Source organism: Schistocerca nitens, chromosome 3, assembly GCF_023898315.1.
Source record: "Schistocerca nitens isolate TAMUIC-IGC-003100 chromosome 3, iqSchNite1.1, whole genome shotgun sequence".
NCBI lineage: Eukaryota > Metazoa > Arthropoda > Insecta > Orthoptera > Acrididae > Schistocerca > Schistocerca nitens.
This window is the reverse complement of record NC_064616.1, coordinates 205,498,681-205,519,305: the sequence shown is the minus strand read 5'-3', so window position 1 is coordinate 205,519,305 and position 20,625 is coordinate 205,498,681. Positions and strand designations below refer to the sequence as shown.

Below are 20,625 nucleotides of genomic sequence, written 5' to 3'. Positions count from 1 at the left end.
GATCCTAATGCATGCCATGAACAGAGCAAATGGAGATTGTTCAGTCTCATGTAAAGTTAAATGTTTAAATATGGTTACAAAACTTGGCTGGATTATGTAAAACTAAGCCAGTGTCAAAAGTTTAGAGTCTCAGCATGTCCGATAATTAGTTTCTTCAAAAATCAAGTTTTTAGAAATTTTTAAAAGCACGTAATATTGAACTTATAAAATTGTGTGTTTGGAATCAGGTACTGCTTATCATAAAAACAATGTATAGAAGTTTTCATGAAGCTACCTTCTTTACTTTTTGAATTATTAAGTAAAAACCAAATTTCGTTCAAAAATGGAAAAAAATGAGATTAACTTACATTAGTGTAAAAGGTGTCCGAAAAACACTGAAAATGCTTAGTATGTAGTGCAGGAAGGCACACTGATCGGTTTCAAGAGTGAACCCATATCCAGAACGCATGGCTTGGGCACTGGAGAGTGTCAAAGTCTGAGATGGGTTTGTGTTAGACATTAAATCAATAAACCCAACATGAGTAGCACATTGCGCTGTCTACATTGCAGATTGGCTTTGAACTGGATCTTTCCTACTTCAATGCAGAGTTCACTACATTCAGTGTTGAGCCTCATGCACATAAGCAAGTGTGCGGTTGTCTTTGAAATATTTTGATTGCTCCATGGATTTGAGCAATAATGTCCTCTGCTGACGTTACAGGTGTGCCATACACCATACTCTTCATACTACCCCAGTGAAAATAGTAGAGAGGCGTCAGATCGAGTGACTGTGCTGGCCTGGAACTGGTCCACCCATACCAATCCATTGATTGGGATATGCGACACTGAGGTGATTTGGCACATCGACATCAAAGTGTGCTCGAGCTCCGTCGTGTTGCGGACACATGTCCATCCAAACATTTAGTGGCTCTATATCCAGCAGAGTAGGCAAAACATCTCTAATAAATGTGAAGGAGATCGGTCCTGTTCATGTGTTTGGCATTAGATGTAGCCCAGTGATATGGTCACCAATTATTCTGTCCCAGATGTTAATATCGAACTCTGTGTTAGTGATTTTGAATCACTTGGGCATGTGGATTTTTGTCCACCCAAACATGCATGTTGTGCAAGTTTAATATGCCGAATCTAGTAAATGTGGATTCACCCACGAATAGCACCAAGCTCCAGAATTGTGGCACGAGTATGCACTGTTGTAAATACCGTGGCACATACTGACCCATCATGTAGAGTTCTCCTCCCGTTTGGCTGGACTTTATACAGATGTTACAGATAGAGCTGGTGTTCATGGACAACATGCCATACGCCACTTTTACCTGTGTGTAGTGCCTGTGCTACCTGCTGAATGCTGGTGGCTGGGTCCTCTTTGAACACTGTCAGCACATCCTCTTCCAACTATAGTGCTAGAACCAAGTGTGGACGACCTGCACCACCTTTTGGCACCTACCAGAAGACAAATGGTAGACTGAGGATAGTATTCACGAGTACCAAGTGCAAAGTGCTACTACTTTACACCTCAGGCAAGAAACCTACATGCAACTTACCAGCTTATTTGAGTGTCTCTCGATGGATGCTAACGTGCAGTGATGTGGGATACACCTGCTTGCAAAAGCTTCTGCATACAATCTTGCAGCAGCTCTCCAATTGCTATCCGCTTTGCCTTATGCAAGCACCGTGTTGATCATTTCTGCAGCTGTGCAGCTGTGTATTGGTATATGTTGCACTGTTGTCAACAGTGTTATTGCACTGGCAAGATCTGCTGTAGAATGCGCACAAGGGCTATGTGGAGGAATGAAGCACATGCACAGAAATGTTATTAGGTTCAGGTTGTCCATCTGCAGTACACAGATGGCCAAAGGTTTGCAAACCTTCTGTATTCAGACACTAAAATGAATCTGAACAATCTAACCATTCATTCTCAGACTTTGACTGTCTCCAGTACCCAAGCTGTGTGTTTCCGGATATGGGTTTCTTCTTGAAAACCGATCAGTTTGCCTTCCTGCACAACATACTAAGCACTGTTGGTGGTTTTTGGGACATGCTGTATAAGATACAAAGCTAAAATGACAGCACTTATTTTATATAAATAATAATGAAATTGCACCAACTGTAACTATGATACTGCAATTCAATAAAGGCACACTAATTAGGAAGAGACTGTTATGAGACCATCACCTACCCTCAGTTCCATTCAAAAAATACTTAACCTTAAAGTTTAAAAGTTATTGGGCTGAGAATTTTATACACTATGAATAGAGTATAGCTTTACTTGTAGATGAATGGGGATCATTGTAGGTCTTCAACTAAACAACGATATAAGTAGTTTTGTTGTAAAAAAGGGTGTTGATTGAGTGCTGCTGCCAAAGCTGAAAGCAATTTTGGGTGTTTTATTCGCTGTCTGCCTCGCAAGTATATAAAGACTGTCAGGCCTGTGCTTGAGAGGTTATTCGATCATCATTAGTCATGAGAAATATATTGTGCTCCACTACAGAATATGCCATGATTCTCTCCACACCTGTGTCCGCTTAAGCTTTGGATGGCATGAATGATGACTGATATGATTGTTTTTTCGATCGAATGAGATGTCATGTGTTTCTCGTGGAACTGTGTAAATGCGAACTCAATTGTGATGCTAATTTAACTGGAAAGCCCATGTTTCATTTATGATGCTCTGTTGTGTGAGCTACCCACTATATTATAGAAAACCGTTTGGCAAGTGTATGAGTTTATTCTCCACTTTTAAGGCAAGCGATTAACTTTTCATCATTAGGACCAGAGAGTAAAAATAGTCTTTGAGCTGTGTCTGTCGGCCGCAGTGGCACTTCACCCTGGAACCACGCGACCGCTACTGTCACAGGTTCGAATCCTGCCTCAGACATGGATGTGTGTGATGTCCTTGGGTTGGTTAGGTTTACATAGTTCTAAGTTGTAGGGGACTGATGAACTCAGATGTTAAGTCCCATAGTGCTCAGAGCCATTTGAACCATTTTGAGCTGTGTCAAGTGCTGAGTACTACAGGATAAGTTCAATGATTTTCAAAACTGATGCTAGTGCGTGTGAAATTTTTTCAGAATATTTTCGTCAGTTAAAAAACAGTAGACTTTCATTTATCGTTGTGGATCCTGACTCCTCTGCATTAGTCTTTGAGAGTTAGAACACTTTATTCTTGTTTTGGTGAGGGCAGTAGTAGACCTGTGGACTGAAGTTTATTGAACAGTGTGTTCTCCATTGCTTTCTGACAGTCGCACAAATAGTTCTCAGGCCCTTGTAAAAGGCTGCGGAAAATAAACTAAATAATTTTTCCCTGTCGCTCCACACTGCATCTGCATTATACAGAAAATGACACTTCAGCAGTCTGCAGCAGGCTGTGTTCACAGTGAAGAAAATGACGTCCACATGGCATATCAAAGATGCCAACGGCAGCTAGAGATCAACTCATCACATAGTGTTACTCCTTTGGTGGCACATATCAGAGTTACAGTAACAAGACCTTACGTGATTCGTTTGAATGTTGTGCATCAGGAATTTTGCATTTATCTGAAATTGTACTAAATGCATTCTCCATTAATTATTTTCATGAAATGTGTTCACAATTGTGAATATGGACAACCATCAGCTGTATAATGGAATGATGACAATGAAAACTGAAGCTGGACCATAACCCAGACCTTGATTTCCCACTTTTTGCTGTCGGTTGCCCTACCATTTGGATATCCAAGCATGACTCATGGCCAGACCCAACAATCCACATGTTGTCAACCATGCGTCTCCATCTTGTACTCATACATCTATTATGTATATATTCCCAGACAGAGAAACATTTTATTTGAAAGTCGCTTGACCGGTGTTGGTGGATAAATATGATATTGCAAGGCTGTGTTGATCCGACGATTCTGCGGAGATCTGGGGTGCAAATTTCTCGACCTCCGCTATCGGGTGGAGAAATGTAGGGTCCCCCTGAATAGGTCAGGCATGCACTACGCACTGGAAGCGGCTACAAGGGTAGCGGAGTACGTGTGGAGTGCACATGGGGGTTTTTTAGGTTAGATAATTCCCTCCCTAGGCCCGACAAGACGCCTCCTGAGACGCGGCAAGGTAGGAGTAAGCAAAATGCAACAGGGAATAACAATATTAATGTGCTAATAGTAAACTGCAGGAGCGTCTATAGAAAGGTCCCAGAACTGCTCTCATTAATAAACGGTCACAACGCCCATATTGTACTAGGGACAGAAAGTTGGCTGAAACCAGACGTAAACAGTAATGAAATCCTAAACTCAGATTGGAATGTATACCGCAGAGACAGGCTGGACAGTGAAGGGGGAGGCGTGTTTATAGCGATAATAAGTGCAATAGTATCGAAGGAAATTGACGGAGATCCGAAATGTGAAATGATTTGGGTGAAGGTCACGGTTAAAGCAGGCTCAGACATGGTAATTGGATGTCTCTATAGGCCCCCTGTCTCAGCAGCTGTTGTGGCTGAGCACCTGAAGGATAATTTGGAAAATATTTCGAGTAGATTTCCCCACCATGTTATAGTTCTGGGTGGAGATTTTAATTTGCCGGATATAGACTGGGAGACTCAAACGTTCATAACGGGTGGCAGGGACAAAGAATCCAGTGAAATTTTTTTAAGTGCTTTATCTGAAAACTACCTTGAGTAGTTAAACAGAGAACCGACTCGTGGCAATAACATATTAGACCTTTTGGTGACAAACAGACCCGAACTATTTGAAACAGTTAACGCAGAACAGGGAATCAGCGATCATAAAGCGGTTACCGCATCGATGACTTCAGCCGTAAATAGAAATATTAAAAAAGGTAGGAAGATTTTTCTGTTCAGCAAAAGTGACAAAAAGCAGATTACAGAGTACCTGACGGCTCAACACAAAAGTTTTGTCTGAAGTACAGATAGTGTTGAGGAACAGTGGACTAAGTTCAAAACGATCGTACAATATGCGTTAGATGAGTATGTGCCAAGCAAGATCGTAAGAGATGGAAAAGAGCCACAGTGGTACAACAACCGAGTTAGAAAACTGCTGCGGAAGCAAAGGGAACTTTACAGCAAACATAAACATAGCCAAAGCCTTGCAGACAAACAAAAATTACGCGAAGCAAAATGTAGTGTGAGGAGGGCTATGCGAGAGGCGTTCAATGAATTCGAAAGTAAAGTTCTATGTACTGACTTGGCAGAAAATCGTAAGAAATTTTGGTCTTATGTCAAAGCGGTAGGTGGATCAAAACAAAATGTCCAGACACTCTGTGACCAAAATGGTACTGAAACAGAGGAAGACAGGCTAAAGGCCGAAATACTAAATGTCTTTTTCCAAAGCTGTTTCACAGAGGAAGACTGCACTGTAGTTCCTTCTCTAGATTGTCGCAGACTGAGCGAGGTGCGAGGTGGCGCAGTGGTTAGACACTGGACTCGCATTCGGGAGGACGACGGTTCAATCCCGCGTCCGGCCATCCTGATTTAGGTTTTCCGTGATTTCCCTAAATCACTCCAGGCAAATGCCGGGATGGTTCCTCTGAAAGGGCACGGCCGACTTCCTTCCCCATCCTTCCCTAATCCGATGAGACCGATGACCACGCTGTCTGGTCTCCTTCCCCAAAACCAACCAACCAACCTAGATTGTCGCACAGATGACAAAATGGTAGATATCGAAATAGACGACAGAGGGATAGAGAAAAAATTAAAATCGCTCAAAAGAGGAAAGGCCGCTGGACCTGATGGGATACCAGTTCGATTTTCCACAGAGTACGCGAAGGAACTTGCCCCCCTTCTTGCAGCGGTGTACCGTAGGTCTCTAGAAGAACGTAGTGTTCCAAAGGATTGGAAAAGGGCACAGGTCATCCCCGTTTTCAAGAAGGGACGTCGAACAGATGTGCAGAACTAGAGACCTATATCTCTAACGTCGATCAGTTGTAGAATTTTGGAACACGTATTATGTTAGAGTATAATGACTTTTCTGGAGACTAGAAATCTACTCTGTTGGTATCAGCATGGGTTTTGAAAAAGACGGTCGTGTGAAACCCAGCTCGCGCTATTCGTCCACGAGACTCAGAGGGCCATAGACACGGGTTCACAGGTAGATGCCGTGTTTCTTGACTTCCGCAAGGCGTTCAATACAGTTCCCCACAGTCGTTTAATGAACAAAGTAAGAGCATATGGACTATCAGACCAATTGTGTGATTGGATTGAGGAGTTCCTAGATAACAGAACGTAGCATGTCATTCTCAATGGAGAGAAGTCTTCCGAAGTAAGAGTGATTTCAGGTGTGCCGCAGGGGAGTGTCATAGGACCGTTGCTATTCACAATATACATAAATGACTTGGTGGATGACATCGGAAGTTCACTGAGGCTTTTTGCAGATGATGCTGTGGTGTATCGAGAGGTTGTAACAATGGAAAATTGTACTGAAATGCAGGAGGATCTGCAGCGAATTGACGCATGGTGCAGGGAATGGCAATTGAATCTCAATGTAGACAAGTGTAATGTGCTGCGAATACATAGAAAGATAGATCCCTTATCATTTAGCTACAAAATAGCAGGTCAGCAACTGGAAGCGGTTAGTTCCATAAATTATCTGGGAGTACGCATTAGGAGTGATTTAAAATGGAATGATCATATAAAGTTGATCGTCGGTAAAGCAGATGCCAGACTGAGATTCATGTTAAGAATCCTAAGGAAATGCAATCCGAAAACAAAGGAAGTAGGTTACAGTACGCTTGTTCGCCCACTGCTTGAATACTGCTCAGCAATGTGGGATCCGTACCAGATAGGGTTGATAGAAGAGATAGAGAAAATCCAACGGAGAGCAGCGCGCTTCGTTACAGGATCATTTAGTAATCGCGAAAGCGTTACGGAGATGATAGATAAACTCCAGTGGAAGACTCTGCAGGAGAGATGCTCAGTAGCTCGGTACGGGCTTCTGTTAAAGTTTCGAGAACATACCTTCACTGAAGAGTCAAGCAGTATATTGCTCCCTCCTACGTATATCTCGCAAAGAGACCATGAGGATAAAATCAGAGAGATTAGAGCCCACACAGTTGCATACCGACAATCCTTCTTTCCACGAACAATATGAGACTGGAGTAGTAGGGAGAACCGATAGAGGTACTCAGGGTACACTCCGCCACACACCGTCAGGTGGCTTGCAGAGTATGGATGTAGATGTAGAATTATGATGCAAGGTTGCTTCGGACGTACGTGCAAGAACTTCACACATTTCAAAGATCAAGCATTCATCATCAGAATTGTTATACAATAATCTCTAAAGGTGATAAAGACAAAATACAAATAAGAACAGTGAAATAATTTGGTCAGTTCCTTCACAACTGTATCTTCTTTAAGATTTACACCCATATCACTATCAGTAGATAAAACAGATTAAAATGAAATGGCATCTTCGGTCTGAGTATTGGCAACATCACACTAACAGCCATCTGGGTACATGGCCCATATAACTTCATGAAAGCCATACCCAGAATGTCTCCTGTATGGGGATATACATAATGGATGTAAGAGCACAGGTTGCAGACGCGTGGATGATGACGTGGAAGTTTGGGACTGACCGTGAGTCATGCACAGATAGCCAAATGGTAAGGTCACTGCTCACAATTAGTGGGAAATGCAGTTTTGAATCGTGGTCCGCCACAAATTTTCATTGTTGTCATTCCAGTGTACAGATGATGGTTGTCCATATTTGCAACTGTGAATACTTTTCATGTATTCCATAACTGCTGTAGTCGCCACAGTGCCTGTTCCTTCAGACATGCATCTATGTCCCAAGGAACTTTGCATCGTAATCCAGAACAACACAGAAACTGCAATATCACACAAAGTGTAAATGGTTGCAAAAACATATTTGACGTCTTAGCAACAAATAATCAGAGCAAATAGAGAACATCATGATAGATACGGGAATTAGTGACCACAAGGCCTTTGTAGTAAGACTGAATATCGTAAAATCAGAATCCACCAAAAATAAATGCAAAATATGTCTATTGGAAAACTGCAGATAAAAATTAGCTTCATACCTTCCTAAGAAGCCATCTCCTCTCCTTCCAAAGTGAATATGTAAGAGTAAACCAGATGTGGTAGAAATTGAAAGAAATAGAATCAATGACAGTTACACCAAATAAATTAAGAAGAAATGGAACTGATCCCCCTTAGTACACTAAACAGATCAGAACCTTGGTTCAGTAACAATGAAAAAAACATGCCAGATTAAAAAAAAAAAAAAAGTACATAGAACCTCCAAAATTGGCAGTCTTTTACTGAAGCTCAAAGCTTAGCATGGACTTCAACTGGAGCTGCTTTTAATAGTTCCCACAGTGAAACTCTGTCTCAAAACCTGGCAGATAATTAAGAGGGATTGTGGTCGTGTGGAAAGTACACCAGCTGTAAGACGCAATCAGTACCTTCATTGCTTGACAGCAATAGTAATGTTACCAGTGACAGTGCCTCTAAAGTAGAGTTGCTAAACATGGTTTTCTGAAATTCCTTCACCAAAGGAGACAAAGTCACTATTCCAGAATTGGACTCAAGAACAGTTGCCATTGTGAATAACTTAGAAGTAGATGTCCTCGGTGTGGTGAAGCAGGTTAAATCATTTGATGAAGGCAAGGCCTGTGGTCCAAACTGTATGCTAGTTAGATTCCTTTCAGATTATGCTGATACAATAGCTCCGTACTTAGTGGTCATATACACCAACTTACTTGATGGAAGATCCATACTTAAAGTTGCACAGGTCACACCTATGCTCAAGAATGGCAATATGAATAATCTGCTGAAATGGCAGACGCATACCACTGATGATGATTTGCAGTAATGTTTTGGAACATACACTATGTTCAAACATTACAAATTACTGTGTTTACTCAAGTATAAGATGACACTGAATATAAGGCGACCCCCATTTTTTGTGAGGTTCCTTAAGAAAAATATAATTTTTTGGCAAATTCTGTCTAATCAAAACTACAGACTTTTATTGACGTAAGGTATCTGCCTAAAAGGTTAACATTACACCTGTTGTAAACTTGTGCCATTTATTCATTGTCTACATTTTGATAACATAAGGAGAAATAAAATAAACAAAAAGGAATTCTTCCAATAATTTTTATCTTCACTGCATTTTTTCTGTTTCTTAGTTCGTCATCTGTCGTATCAGTATTTTTAATTATCATCCTATCAGGACAACTGTGAATATTATATCTTTGTTGTCACAAATATTTGGCTATTTCTTCTGAAGATGTTGGGATTTCTGAGGTTGTGGTTATGTTGGGATTTGGGAAGAAAGCTGTTTCTTTCCTGAACACACAGTGGATTTTGCTTCTATGTTGAAGTGAGAATAGCAATGTTTATTGCTTCCAAACATATCATGTGCCCGCTGCTCTCTTATTGGCTGTGTAGAACCAGCAGCTGACACTCCCCATATCATTCTCATCATACCTCATGGTGAGCATCAACAACATTGCCAAATGAAATACGGAAGTATGCTACTGGCCTCAGTCTAGACTTCTAACAGAAATGTATGCTATTATTTAGTATTTGGCTAGTCTTAAAGCCAGTTCAATTTCGAGTAAATATGTATTCAGGCAAACTCCAGTTTAAACATCGTAGATGTTTATAAAAAGCCCAGATATGTGATATAGATTCCCATAGTTGGCAGCATGATGAAATTTACTGCCAGCTCGCTCCCCTCCCTGCACTCACCATAGTAACAACCAGGCTGGTTAATACTGACACACCGAAGGCAATATATTCTAGGTGCTAGTCATATGTAACAACAGCAGCTAATACATAAATAAAAGATCGCAATCGGGTCAGACCAAACCTCGAACTTTTGCCCGTTCCATAAGCTAGTGATGTCTGTTGGTAGTATCTCCACAATGAGTCTTTCTGCTGTACTTTATTCTTGCAATGACAATTGCTGTCAGTTCAATGTGATTTATTCTGTTTGTTAGACATTTAACTCTGGGTTAATTTTCTTTCTAGCTTCATCTTAATGTCTCCACCGTGTTCTAAAAGCTGGTGACATTTTTCTCTGGTGGTTTAATACATCAAACAGCAACTGAAGTTCTCATTTGCAACCCACTTATTAAATCATTATAGTTTCTCATAACCAAATAGAATACTGATGTGGGTTCAGACTTAAGTCATGGTTTCTGAGGGCAAGATATTTGCCTTTGAATGTTACCTTTACTTAAAAAGCAGCCTTAATGTACTTATACAGTGCCCATACATGTACGTGAACTTTTATTGCAAACTTGTTCAAATACAACTAAAGTTTTTAAGTTGATAGAATTTAAAGCTATGGTATTTCATCCTGTGATTCACAAAAATGTCAGTTTTTAAACAGAGCATTATATTGTTATAGTACCTAGATCATAGTTTCTCGCGTATACCTTGCACTAGCGTGATTGCATAAGGTCACCACTACTGCATGGAGTGTTCTTGTGAATTACGAAATCATGAGCCTATTCAAATGAAAGTATTGTTTGCTAAGCCCTAACTTTTAGGATTCTTCATAATAAATTTGTACAAAACCTCAATAGCCAAAGCTACATCTGTAAATGTAAGACAACTCTTACATTAATCTATTAGTCAATGTAAAAACATTGACCTCAGCAGCAATAGTTAAATCTGTGAATATAACATGAATCCATATTTTTTGAATGATGATTTTGGGAAAAACCCTTGTCTTATAATCGTATAAATATGGTGCCTAAAAAACAGTATATTGATACATAGTCAGCATGAGTTTAGAAAATATCCTTCTTGTAAAACACAACTAGCCCATTATTCACATGAAGTAATGAGTGTTTTCAATGGGGATCTCAAATTGTTTCTGTATTTCTAGATTTCCAACGCCATTCCTCAGAAGCGGCTTCTAATCAAACTGCATGCCTATGGAGTATCGTCTCAGTTGTGGGACTGGATTTGTGGTACTCTGTCAGAAAGGTCACAGTTCACAGTAACTGACGAAAAGTCATTGAGTAAAACAAAATTGATAAGTGGCATTCCCGAAGGTAGTGTTACAGACCCTGAGCGGCCGTCTTAGTTTGTTTGTAGATGATGATGTCACTTAACATTTACTAAAGTCATGAAAAGTGTGATGTCATCCACATGAGTACTAAAGGAAAACCATTAAATATTGGTTACATGATAAATCACACCAATCCAAAGGCTGTCAGTTCAGCTAAAGGCCTAGGGATTACAGTCACAAACAGCATAAATTGTAAAGATCACACAGATAATGTTACAGGGAAGGTGAACCAAAGACTGTTTTTTATTGGCAGAACACTTAGAAGATGGAACAGTTGTACCAGAGACCGCCTACACCAATCTTGTCTGTCCTCTTCTGGAATATTGCTGCACATTGTGGGGTCCATATCAGAGAGGACTGATGGAGGACATATCAAAAGTTCAAAGAAGGGCAGCTCATTTCGTATTATATTAAAATAGGGGAGAGAGCGCCACAGATATGGTACTTGAGTTGGCATGTAATTAATACAAAGGTGTTTTTTGTTGCACCGAGATGTTTTCATGAAATTTCAATTGACAACTTTCTCTTCTGAAAACAAAAAATATTTTCTTGCTGCCAGCCTATGTAAGAACAACTAATAATCATAATAGAATAAGAGAAATTGGTACTCACGTGGAAAGATGTAACTGTTTGTTTTTCCCGTGCATTGTTCAGAAGTGGAACAGTAGAGAAATAATCCAAATGTTGTTTGATGAACCCTCTGCCGTGCACTTAAGTGTGAATTGCAGAGTATTCATGTAGATGTACAATTATTTTTATTGAAAATTAGTTAGTTTTGCCTGTATAAATCTCTAACGGTGTAAGTGTGGTACGAATGAGTGTGCATCTGTTTCAATGCTATATCCACATGCTAAACATACTTTAGGCATGTCTTGCATACAATTTGGATAAGACTTTAAGTTCTGGAACACAGATAGATGTTAAAGTATTAACCAGTCATGATTTGGAATCAGTCAGTGAAAACCTAATAGTATAAATAACTTTACGTAAACTGAATGTACGATTTCTAACCCCATGTCTGCATGCTTGATTGAATCTAGGCATCTTGTTTAAATTCAAGGCTTTTAAGAACTACATTAAATACATGGCAAAATAAGATAATTATACCATGCCTTAAACAAAACAGTTTCTAATGACTCTAGTGACTTATTACGAGGGCAGTTCAATAAGTAATGCAACACATTTTTTTTCTCGGCCAATTTTGGTTGAAAAAACCGGAAATTTCTTGTGGAATATTTTCAAACATTCCCGCTTCATCTCGTATAGTTTCATTGACTTCCGACAGGTGGCAGCGCTGTACGGAGCTGTTAAAATGGCGTCTGTAACGGATGTGCGTTGCAAGCAACGGGCAGTGATCGAGTTTCTTTTGGCGGAAAACCAGGGCATCTCAGATATTCATAGGCGCTTGCAGAATGTCTACGGTGATCTGGCAGTGGACAAAAGCACGGTGAGTCGTTGGGCAAAGCGTGTGTCATCATCGCCGCAAGGTCAAGCAAGACTGTCTGATCTCCCGCGTGCGGGCCGGCCGTGCACAGCTGTGACTCCTGCAATGGCGGAGCGTGCGAACACACTCGTTCGAGATGATCGACGGATCACCATCAAACAACTCAGTGCTCAACTTGACATCTCTGTTGGTAGTGCTGTCACAATTGTTCACCAGTTGGGATATTCAAAGGTTTGTTCCCGCTGGGTCCCTCGTTGTCTAACCGAACACCATAAAGAGCAAAGGAGAACCATCTGTGCGGAATTGCTTGCTCCTCATGTGGCTGAGGGTGACAATTTCTTGTCAAAGATTGTTACAGGCGATGAAACATGGGTTCATCACTTCGAACCTGAAACAAAACGGCAATCAATGGAGTGGCGCCACACCCACTCCCCTACCAAGAAAAAGTTTAAAGCCATACCCTCAGCCGGTAAAGTCATGGTTACAGTCTTCTGGGACGCTGAAGGGGTTATTCTGTTCGATGTCCTTCCCCATGGTCAAACGATCAACTCTGAAGTGTATTGTGCTACTCTTCAGAAATTGAAGAAACGACTTCAGCGTGTTCGTAGGCACAAAAATCAGAACGAACTTCTCCTTCTTCATGACAACGCAAGACCTCACACAAGTCTTCGCACCCGAGAGGAGCTCACAAAACTTCAGTGGACTGTTCTTCCTCATGCACCCTACAGCCCCGATCTCGCACCATCGGATTTCCATATGTTTGGCCCAATGAAGGACGCAATCCATGGGACGCACTACGCGGATGATGAAGAAGTTATTGATGCAGTACGACGTTGGCTCCGACATCGACCAGTGGAATGGTACCGTGCAGGCATACAGGCCCTCATTTCAAGGTGGCATAAGGCCGTAGCATTGAATGGAGATTACGTTGAAAAATAGTGTTGTGTAGCTAAAAGATTGGCGAATAACCTGGTGTATTTCAATGCTGAATAAAACAACCCCTGTTTCAGAAAAAAAATGTGTTGCATTACTTATTGAACTGCCCTCGTATTTTGTCCTTTTATACTCTAAAAAGTGAACAATTACTTAATTTTAACCCATGGCTGTATAGCCCGTGGGGCATAAAGTAGTATTTTGTTATGTTTTAATGCCTTTACAGAATAATGATCACCTGGCTTCATCAAAAGGTTTGTCCTTAACACCATAAATGGCTTATGTTTGTAGAAAGTTATACACACATCCACTGTAAAGGCTCCTTAATTCAAATGTAAATCATTTGCCAACTTTGCATGATTATGAGAACTGTAATTTTTTGTGTAATCTGACTTAAGCACAAGAACATAATTATGCAATAAAGAAATTAAAAACCATTCTTACAACCAGACTAATTTATTTACAACTGCAAATAACGGTGACATTTCACATAATAAAGTGTGTTTAAAAAACATCTGTGCTTCTGTGATAGGTGTTGATTCGCACAAGAACACTAAGGTTTCAAGATGTAATTTCATACTTCAGTCTTGCAATCAGTCGGCTTGACTTGTTCACGCACCAATACCTGATAGTTCCTGACAATTTGCAAACAAGTTTTTCAGCACATGCATTGTTGAAACAGTCTGACACCATTAGTGATTTTTGTATTGTAAGGATGATGATGTTGTTGTAAATTTCAGCCGTATTAAAAATGCTCTTCAGTGAAATGCTCACGGGAGTGTAGTGTGTGTACGGAGTCCTATAGGGCTTTATTTCTCTGTGTGTGTGTGTGTGTGTGTGTGTGTGTGTGTGTGTGAGAGAGAGAGAGAGAGAGAGAGAGAGAGAGAGAGTCAGTGTGAGTGAGAGTTTAGAGATGTCTGTCATATACACCAATTATCTTTTTCTGTACTCAGGATGTCAAGTGAATGTTAGTTTTTGAAAGACTAAAAATCTTTGAGTGCCTTTCTCCTTTTTATAGGTTTCTATCCAGTAGGACAATGCTTGGACTATCCCGTTATTGGAGACTATCGTACTGCTAGGCAGCGTGTCACTTCAGAAGAACAGAAAGCAATTGACCACATGAACATTGACATTTATAATGAATTTAGAATAGCTGCAGAAGCTCACCGGCAGGTAGGTGACATATCATACGTAGATTTATTGTATTTTTAGTTACATATGTGACCACAAAATTAAGGTAATGTTCCAAGACTGCTCCATTTTTTAGCCTTGATAGCAATGAAAATCCTCTGTTGACATTTTTCCATTTAATTGTATCTTGTAAAGTTATTGTACATTAAATTTAATTAATTACTGAGCAACACTACTGTTTCAGCCTCTATGGTCTTCTGTAGATAAAAAATATAAAAAAGCCAACATAAGATTTAACCACACACACACACACACACACACACACACACACACACACACACACACACACACACACAGAGAGAGAGAGAGAGAGAGAGAGAGAGAGAGAGAGAGAGAGATATGCAGGTTGGTTACAATACAAGAAGTCACATATAATTATGTTAGTTTTGTTCACAAATGAGGAAGAGTGTTTGATATACAACAATTTTTGGGTGTATTATGACAAAACATGTATCTTACTGTCAACAGAAAGTTGTTTTTAACAAGACATAGCCACTGAAAATGTCACTGAAAAAACTGTTCCTTTGAACGCTCACATTGCCCACTAAGGGCAGCAAAACAACTATGCCTTGGAAAAAAAAGGTTAAAAATTGGTTGATGCTCTAATATTTTTTTTAGATAGATATGTACAGAGTGAAGTAAAAGTGGTCGTTCAGGCTCAGGACCTTTGCCTTTCGTAGGGAAGTGTTCTACCATCTGAGCTACCCAAGCACGACTCATGCCCCGTCCTCATATCTGTACTTCTGCCAGTACCTCGTCTCCTACCTTCCCAACTATACAGAAGCTCTCCTGCGAACCTTGCAGAACTAGCACTCCTTTTCTCCAGGAGTGCTAGTTCTGCAAGATTTGCAGAAGAGCTTCTGTGAAGTTTGGAAGGTAGGAGACGAGGTACTGGCTGAAGTAAATCTGTGAGGCTGGGGCGTGAGTCATGCTTGGATAGCTCAGACGGTAGAGCACTTGCCTGCGAAAGGCAAAGATCCCGAGTACGAGTCTCAGTCTGGTACACAGTTTTAACCTGCGAGGAAGTTTCATATCAGTGCACACTCTGCAGATCAGGCAAGAAAGAAAGCCCTACTTGGGTTAGCATTGCCCACACGAAAAACATGGAAATATTGGTGTGACCATATACTGTAGGAGTCTGAATCTTCAGCTGATTCATCATATGCCAGAAAGGGCGATGATAAAATGATAGGAGAGTAACCTGCCGCAAACATGCAGATGACACTGGATTGAGGGCGGTGCCGAGAGCCTGCTGCTGTTGCACAAAAGCTTGCTGTTGGGCAATGATATGTTGGAGGATTTCTTCCATGAAGACGTTTGTTGGGTGACTCAGCACTGACATGAACACCTGGAGAAAATGTAACCCTCACTTGTCATCAAGTTTGTCATAGCAAGAACAAACAAGAAGTACAGGTTCTGTGTAGCACTCAACACACTGACTGGACAACAGTAATACAGGTTACAGTATAGGACGAGCACTCGTGCGATTGCTTAAATAACACTGTTTCTTTGGCGGCCCACCAGAGTGTGCCAGGAGGCCTGTGAACTGTACAGAGGCATGATCTCTGAAATTGCATGCATTGTGAATGAAGGTACATCAGTGATGTCACAGGGCACCACGCTTTTGTACCATTACAGAGGAAGGCTGTAGGCATGCTTGAGCCAAATTTGAAATTAAAGTGAAACAGTGGGAGACAGTTATGGGGTTTCAAAAAAGTGATCGTTTAATTCTGTTACGCAGTGTAGTTTCATTCAGCAATTCAGATAGTCAGATGTTTTTGCACAACAAATTGTACCAAAAATAATGTGCATTGGGGAGATCTTCAATGCAGCGCGTCAGTCAAACTGCAAGTTTTTGGTGGTTCACACTTATAAATACAAAAAGTGCCAATTACAGCACTCGAGCTTCACAAACGCATAAATCGACATCATACCTGCTCGGTTTGCTCTAATTAGTGAATCAGAGCACAGGCCACATGACTACATGCAAATGTGCTTCTGGCATTAAAACAGAACAGTGAGAATGCTTATTTCAATATTTATTCAATATGATTGTAACCATTCATGTTTAAAGTTTGTGGTGACCGTGTGATCTGTGGTGTAAACTGGGGTCTACGGTAAGTCAAAATGTGACCAAACATAGTGTAGATTTACATGTTAGCACAACTAAAGTGCGATATTTGGTGTTTTCATATTTATACTTGTGTACTACAAAAAATATGTAGTTTAATTGATGCAGTGCATTAAACACTTCTCAAAAATGTGCCCTATTTCACGTGGGAGGTTGTGCAAAATTGTCAGGAAATGTTGTGTTGGTAACTAAAGCTGTTACTGGAATAGTGGTCATTAGAAGGAGGATGTTTCAGTTTGATGGCCAATTTAGAGCCAGAGGTCTTTACACAGGAAATCAACTGTTAGTTTAAGATTGTACCCAATTCTCAGTGTAATGAAGGAGGGGGGAGGGGTGGGGGGGGTGGGGGTGGGGGGGAATACAATTTTGCTATTCGATAACAATCGTCTACCAACACTAGTAAACTGCTACATTCATTTACAACATTTTTATGCAGAAATAGGGAATTTTGTGATATTTCACAAAGACTGCTGATTTTGTGTTGTACCACTTAGGGCCAGTGTATAAAGCAATTAGCCTTAGGATAAGACGGAAAACGACCTTAGATCAAGCTTAATCTGGAAATGCCAAGTCACCGAAAATTCGCAATTCAAAGTCGGGTTCAGCTCTGATCATCAGATTATAGTGTAGTGACACTATGATTCATTGCTTTTGTTTTTGGCAGATACCAGCTGACATAACAAAAAAAGTTATTAAAATTAAAATGGCAAGTAAATATGTGACTATGCCACTCCTACGCTGATGACGCTCAAAATACTGTTTTTGGTGTGGAAGTTTAGGTTAAGGAAATTACTGCCTAAAGTGTGTACTTAATGATCAATCTCATAACAGCTCATGGGAGATGACTCATAATTTATGTGATAAGTTCAGAGGCATTTTATACCCACATGGTAGCTGATTAGGAAAGGAAAATTCCGAATATTTGCAGCAAACAGTTAAGTGTGGGAATTTTGACGGCAGCCAATAATGATTCATCACCACTTGTATGTGTTCTCTTTCAGCTCAAGTAGCAGTAACTATGCAATTTGTATTAAGTTTTTAACTACCTAACACGTCCTTAAACTGCGATGACAATTCCACTTGCATTGATAAATAGAACATAAGCAAGTACTGTATTTTGGTGTACACTAACCACATACTTGTGCTTCATTCATTTAGATGGCTCAGAGGTTGCATTGTGGACTGCAGTGCAGATCATCACGTGTTCAAACCCATGTCAATTCTGGAATCTTTTTCTTCCATTTGTTACTACTTTCTCTACTTTATTGGTCGTAAAGATAATTATAACATCATCACCATGCCATTCCATATCATTGAAACCATACCATACTTTCCATTTTCCAAGTGCTCTTGGCCACTGTTGGGCAAAATTCTGTGTGCAATAACCCTATGTGATGTGAATTACATTGTTTCCTTTCATTTACTTTACAAATATCTGAGCATTCAGATTTGTCCACTGAGGACGATGATGACGAGACCAAACGAGCTCCCCACACATTCCGTGAAAGGGTGAACCTGCTCTTGGAGTTAAGTAACAAGTCATTTAAGCTGAGGTTTCATGTGGAGAAAAGTATTGTAGAGCAATTGTAACTAAGGCTCTCAGACTATCTGTTGAAACTAACCACTGACTGCAATGTGCATGTTGCTGTTAACCTTAAGATTTTACGCCACAGGAACCTTTCAGATATTGCTTGTTGATCTGTTTAAAGCAGACATAGCAACAGCTTGCAGAGCTGTCCATAAGGTATTAAACTTATGAGAGAATTAAAGTCAACAGCAACTTCTCTCCATGCCTTTACCTTGTTTGTTACAGTGATGTCCCCCAGAGATATCATTGTACTGGCCCAACACAACTTCCAGCAGCAAGTCTTTCTTGCATTGAGAGAAATTTGATGATCACTCCTTTTTCTGTCCACTTGTTCCCATGATTATAACATGATACCTTCAAATAAATACTGCATAACTACAATGTATGATAAATATGTGTGGTGGAAGTGCAATAATTGTGTCAGTAGCCGATGTTAGCCATGTTGCAAAGCATGTTGCATGCTACCTAAGATCAAATCTGAACCTACTTAGGTGGAGCCAAGTTTAGCATTATACAATAGAGCTGAGTCCTGAACATAGTTCAGTTCCTCATCCAGTGTCAAATTTGATCTCCAGTCAGTGATGTTTATACAGTCGGCCCTGGAAATTGCAGATTTCTATTTATTTTTCACTGTATCATTTCTGCAAAATTTTCTTGTCCTTACTTGTTGTGCATAAATATGTAGATTGTTCAGTTACATGATTGTCAATAAATCACTGGCAACAGTAAAATATCTAAGAGTATCAGTTCATGACCACCTGAAGTGGAACTATCATATAAAAGTTTTTATAGGAAAAGTAATTGCCAGGTTGAAATTCATTGAGAGAACACTAAGGAATGCACAAAAGAACCTGACGTACAAAACAATGATTTGGCTGGTTCCTAAGAGTTTTTTTGTTAGTGCGGGAGCCTTACAAGATGGGATTAAGAAAAGAGATAAAGAAGAGTGGTGCATTTTGTCATGGGTTCATTTAGTAAAGACGGGAACATTATGGAGATCCTCATCTAATTTCAGTGGCAGATACTGCAAGAGAGTTGTTGTGCATAATGTAGTGGTATATTGTGAAAACTCGAAGAATGAGATTTCTAAGAAATTGGGCAACATATTACGTCCTTCCCCATTCATCTCATGAAACAGCAGGGATGAGAAAAATCAGATTAATTTTACGCTTATTGTGAAGGCTTGTATGAAGTTGTGTGTGTGTGTGTGTGTGTGTGTGTGTGTGTGTGTGTGTGCGCGTGTGCGCGCGCGCGAAATTATGGATGTACAATGAAGTACAGTCGAATGGTAACAGGCGTGTTTATGTCACAGGAGAGTGTAATGGAAGTGCTGAAAAATTTAAACTTGTGGACATTCAAAAAAGAAATGAAATGGCTCCTAAAAACATCCACAGAAAATTCCAAGAAATGCTTTTGCTTTGGAATTTATGAATAATCTACAGCCTGTTACATAATCCTTCTTGGAGATAAAATTAGTATGACAGCTCATAAGGAGGCATGTAACCCTCCTTTCCCACTGTCGTGTGTGTGTGTGGGGGGGATAAACAGTACTATAAAGGTGCCAGGTATACATTATTTGAAGATGACGATCTGCACAAAGGAAGGAAATCGTGCAGATAGTAGAAGCCATTGGTAATTCGATGGCTGTTTTGGAAGGAAGGAAGGAATATTGGAACCTGTCAACAGTCGAAGATAATGTGGCGTTCCGTTGTTCAGAGATAGAAATTGATCCCATATGTACTTTATGATGCCATAAATTTTTGAAGATCATGTTGGTATGCAATATAAAATATCACCTATATAAACCATTTATCTGAGCCATTACATGTTATTAGTGATTTATGTTTTCAGACCAGAGAATACATTCGGCGGTGGGTGAAACCTGGTATGACAATGATACAAATTTGTGAGGAGCTGGAATCAGTAGCTCGCAAATTGATTCAGGAGAATGGTTTGAAGGCGGGTCTGGCCTTCCCTACTGGATGTTCTCGCAACCATTGTGCAGCTCACTATACACCAAACAGTGGTGATTCTACTGTTTTGTTGTACGATGATGTTACGAAGATAGATTTTGGAACTCACATCAATGGTAAGCAACAAGTTTGTCAAGTGCGGCAATCCTATTTATGCAAAAACAGTTTATGACTTTAATTTTGGAAGTAAGTTTTATATTCTTATTTGCATTTAGTCTCATATATGTCTCAAATTACTCTGATTTGCCCTAGGAAACACAACAGCACATAATACGTGTAAACTAAATAAGTTCACAAACTCGAGAGGGGATAGTACATTA

The 20,625-nt window shown here is 40.1% G+C and overlaps 1 protein-coding gene across 1 annotated transcript in view; it reads left to right on the top strand.

Annotated features, from left to right (window-relative positions):
• LOC126248149 (methionine aminopeptidase 2-like) overlaps positions 1-20,625 on the top strand; it is a 135,801-nt gene that overhangs the window by 58,403 nt on the left and 56,773 nt on the right. The window contains exons 4-5 of the mRNA XM_049948885.1: positions 14,441-14,595; positions 20,184-20,421. Of these exons, the coding sequence (XP_049804842.1) occupies positions 14,441-14,595; positions 20,184-20,421 (393 nt within the window). The remainder of the gene's footprint in view (positions 1-14,440; positions 14,596-20,183; positions 20,422-20,625) is intronic.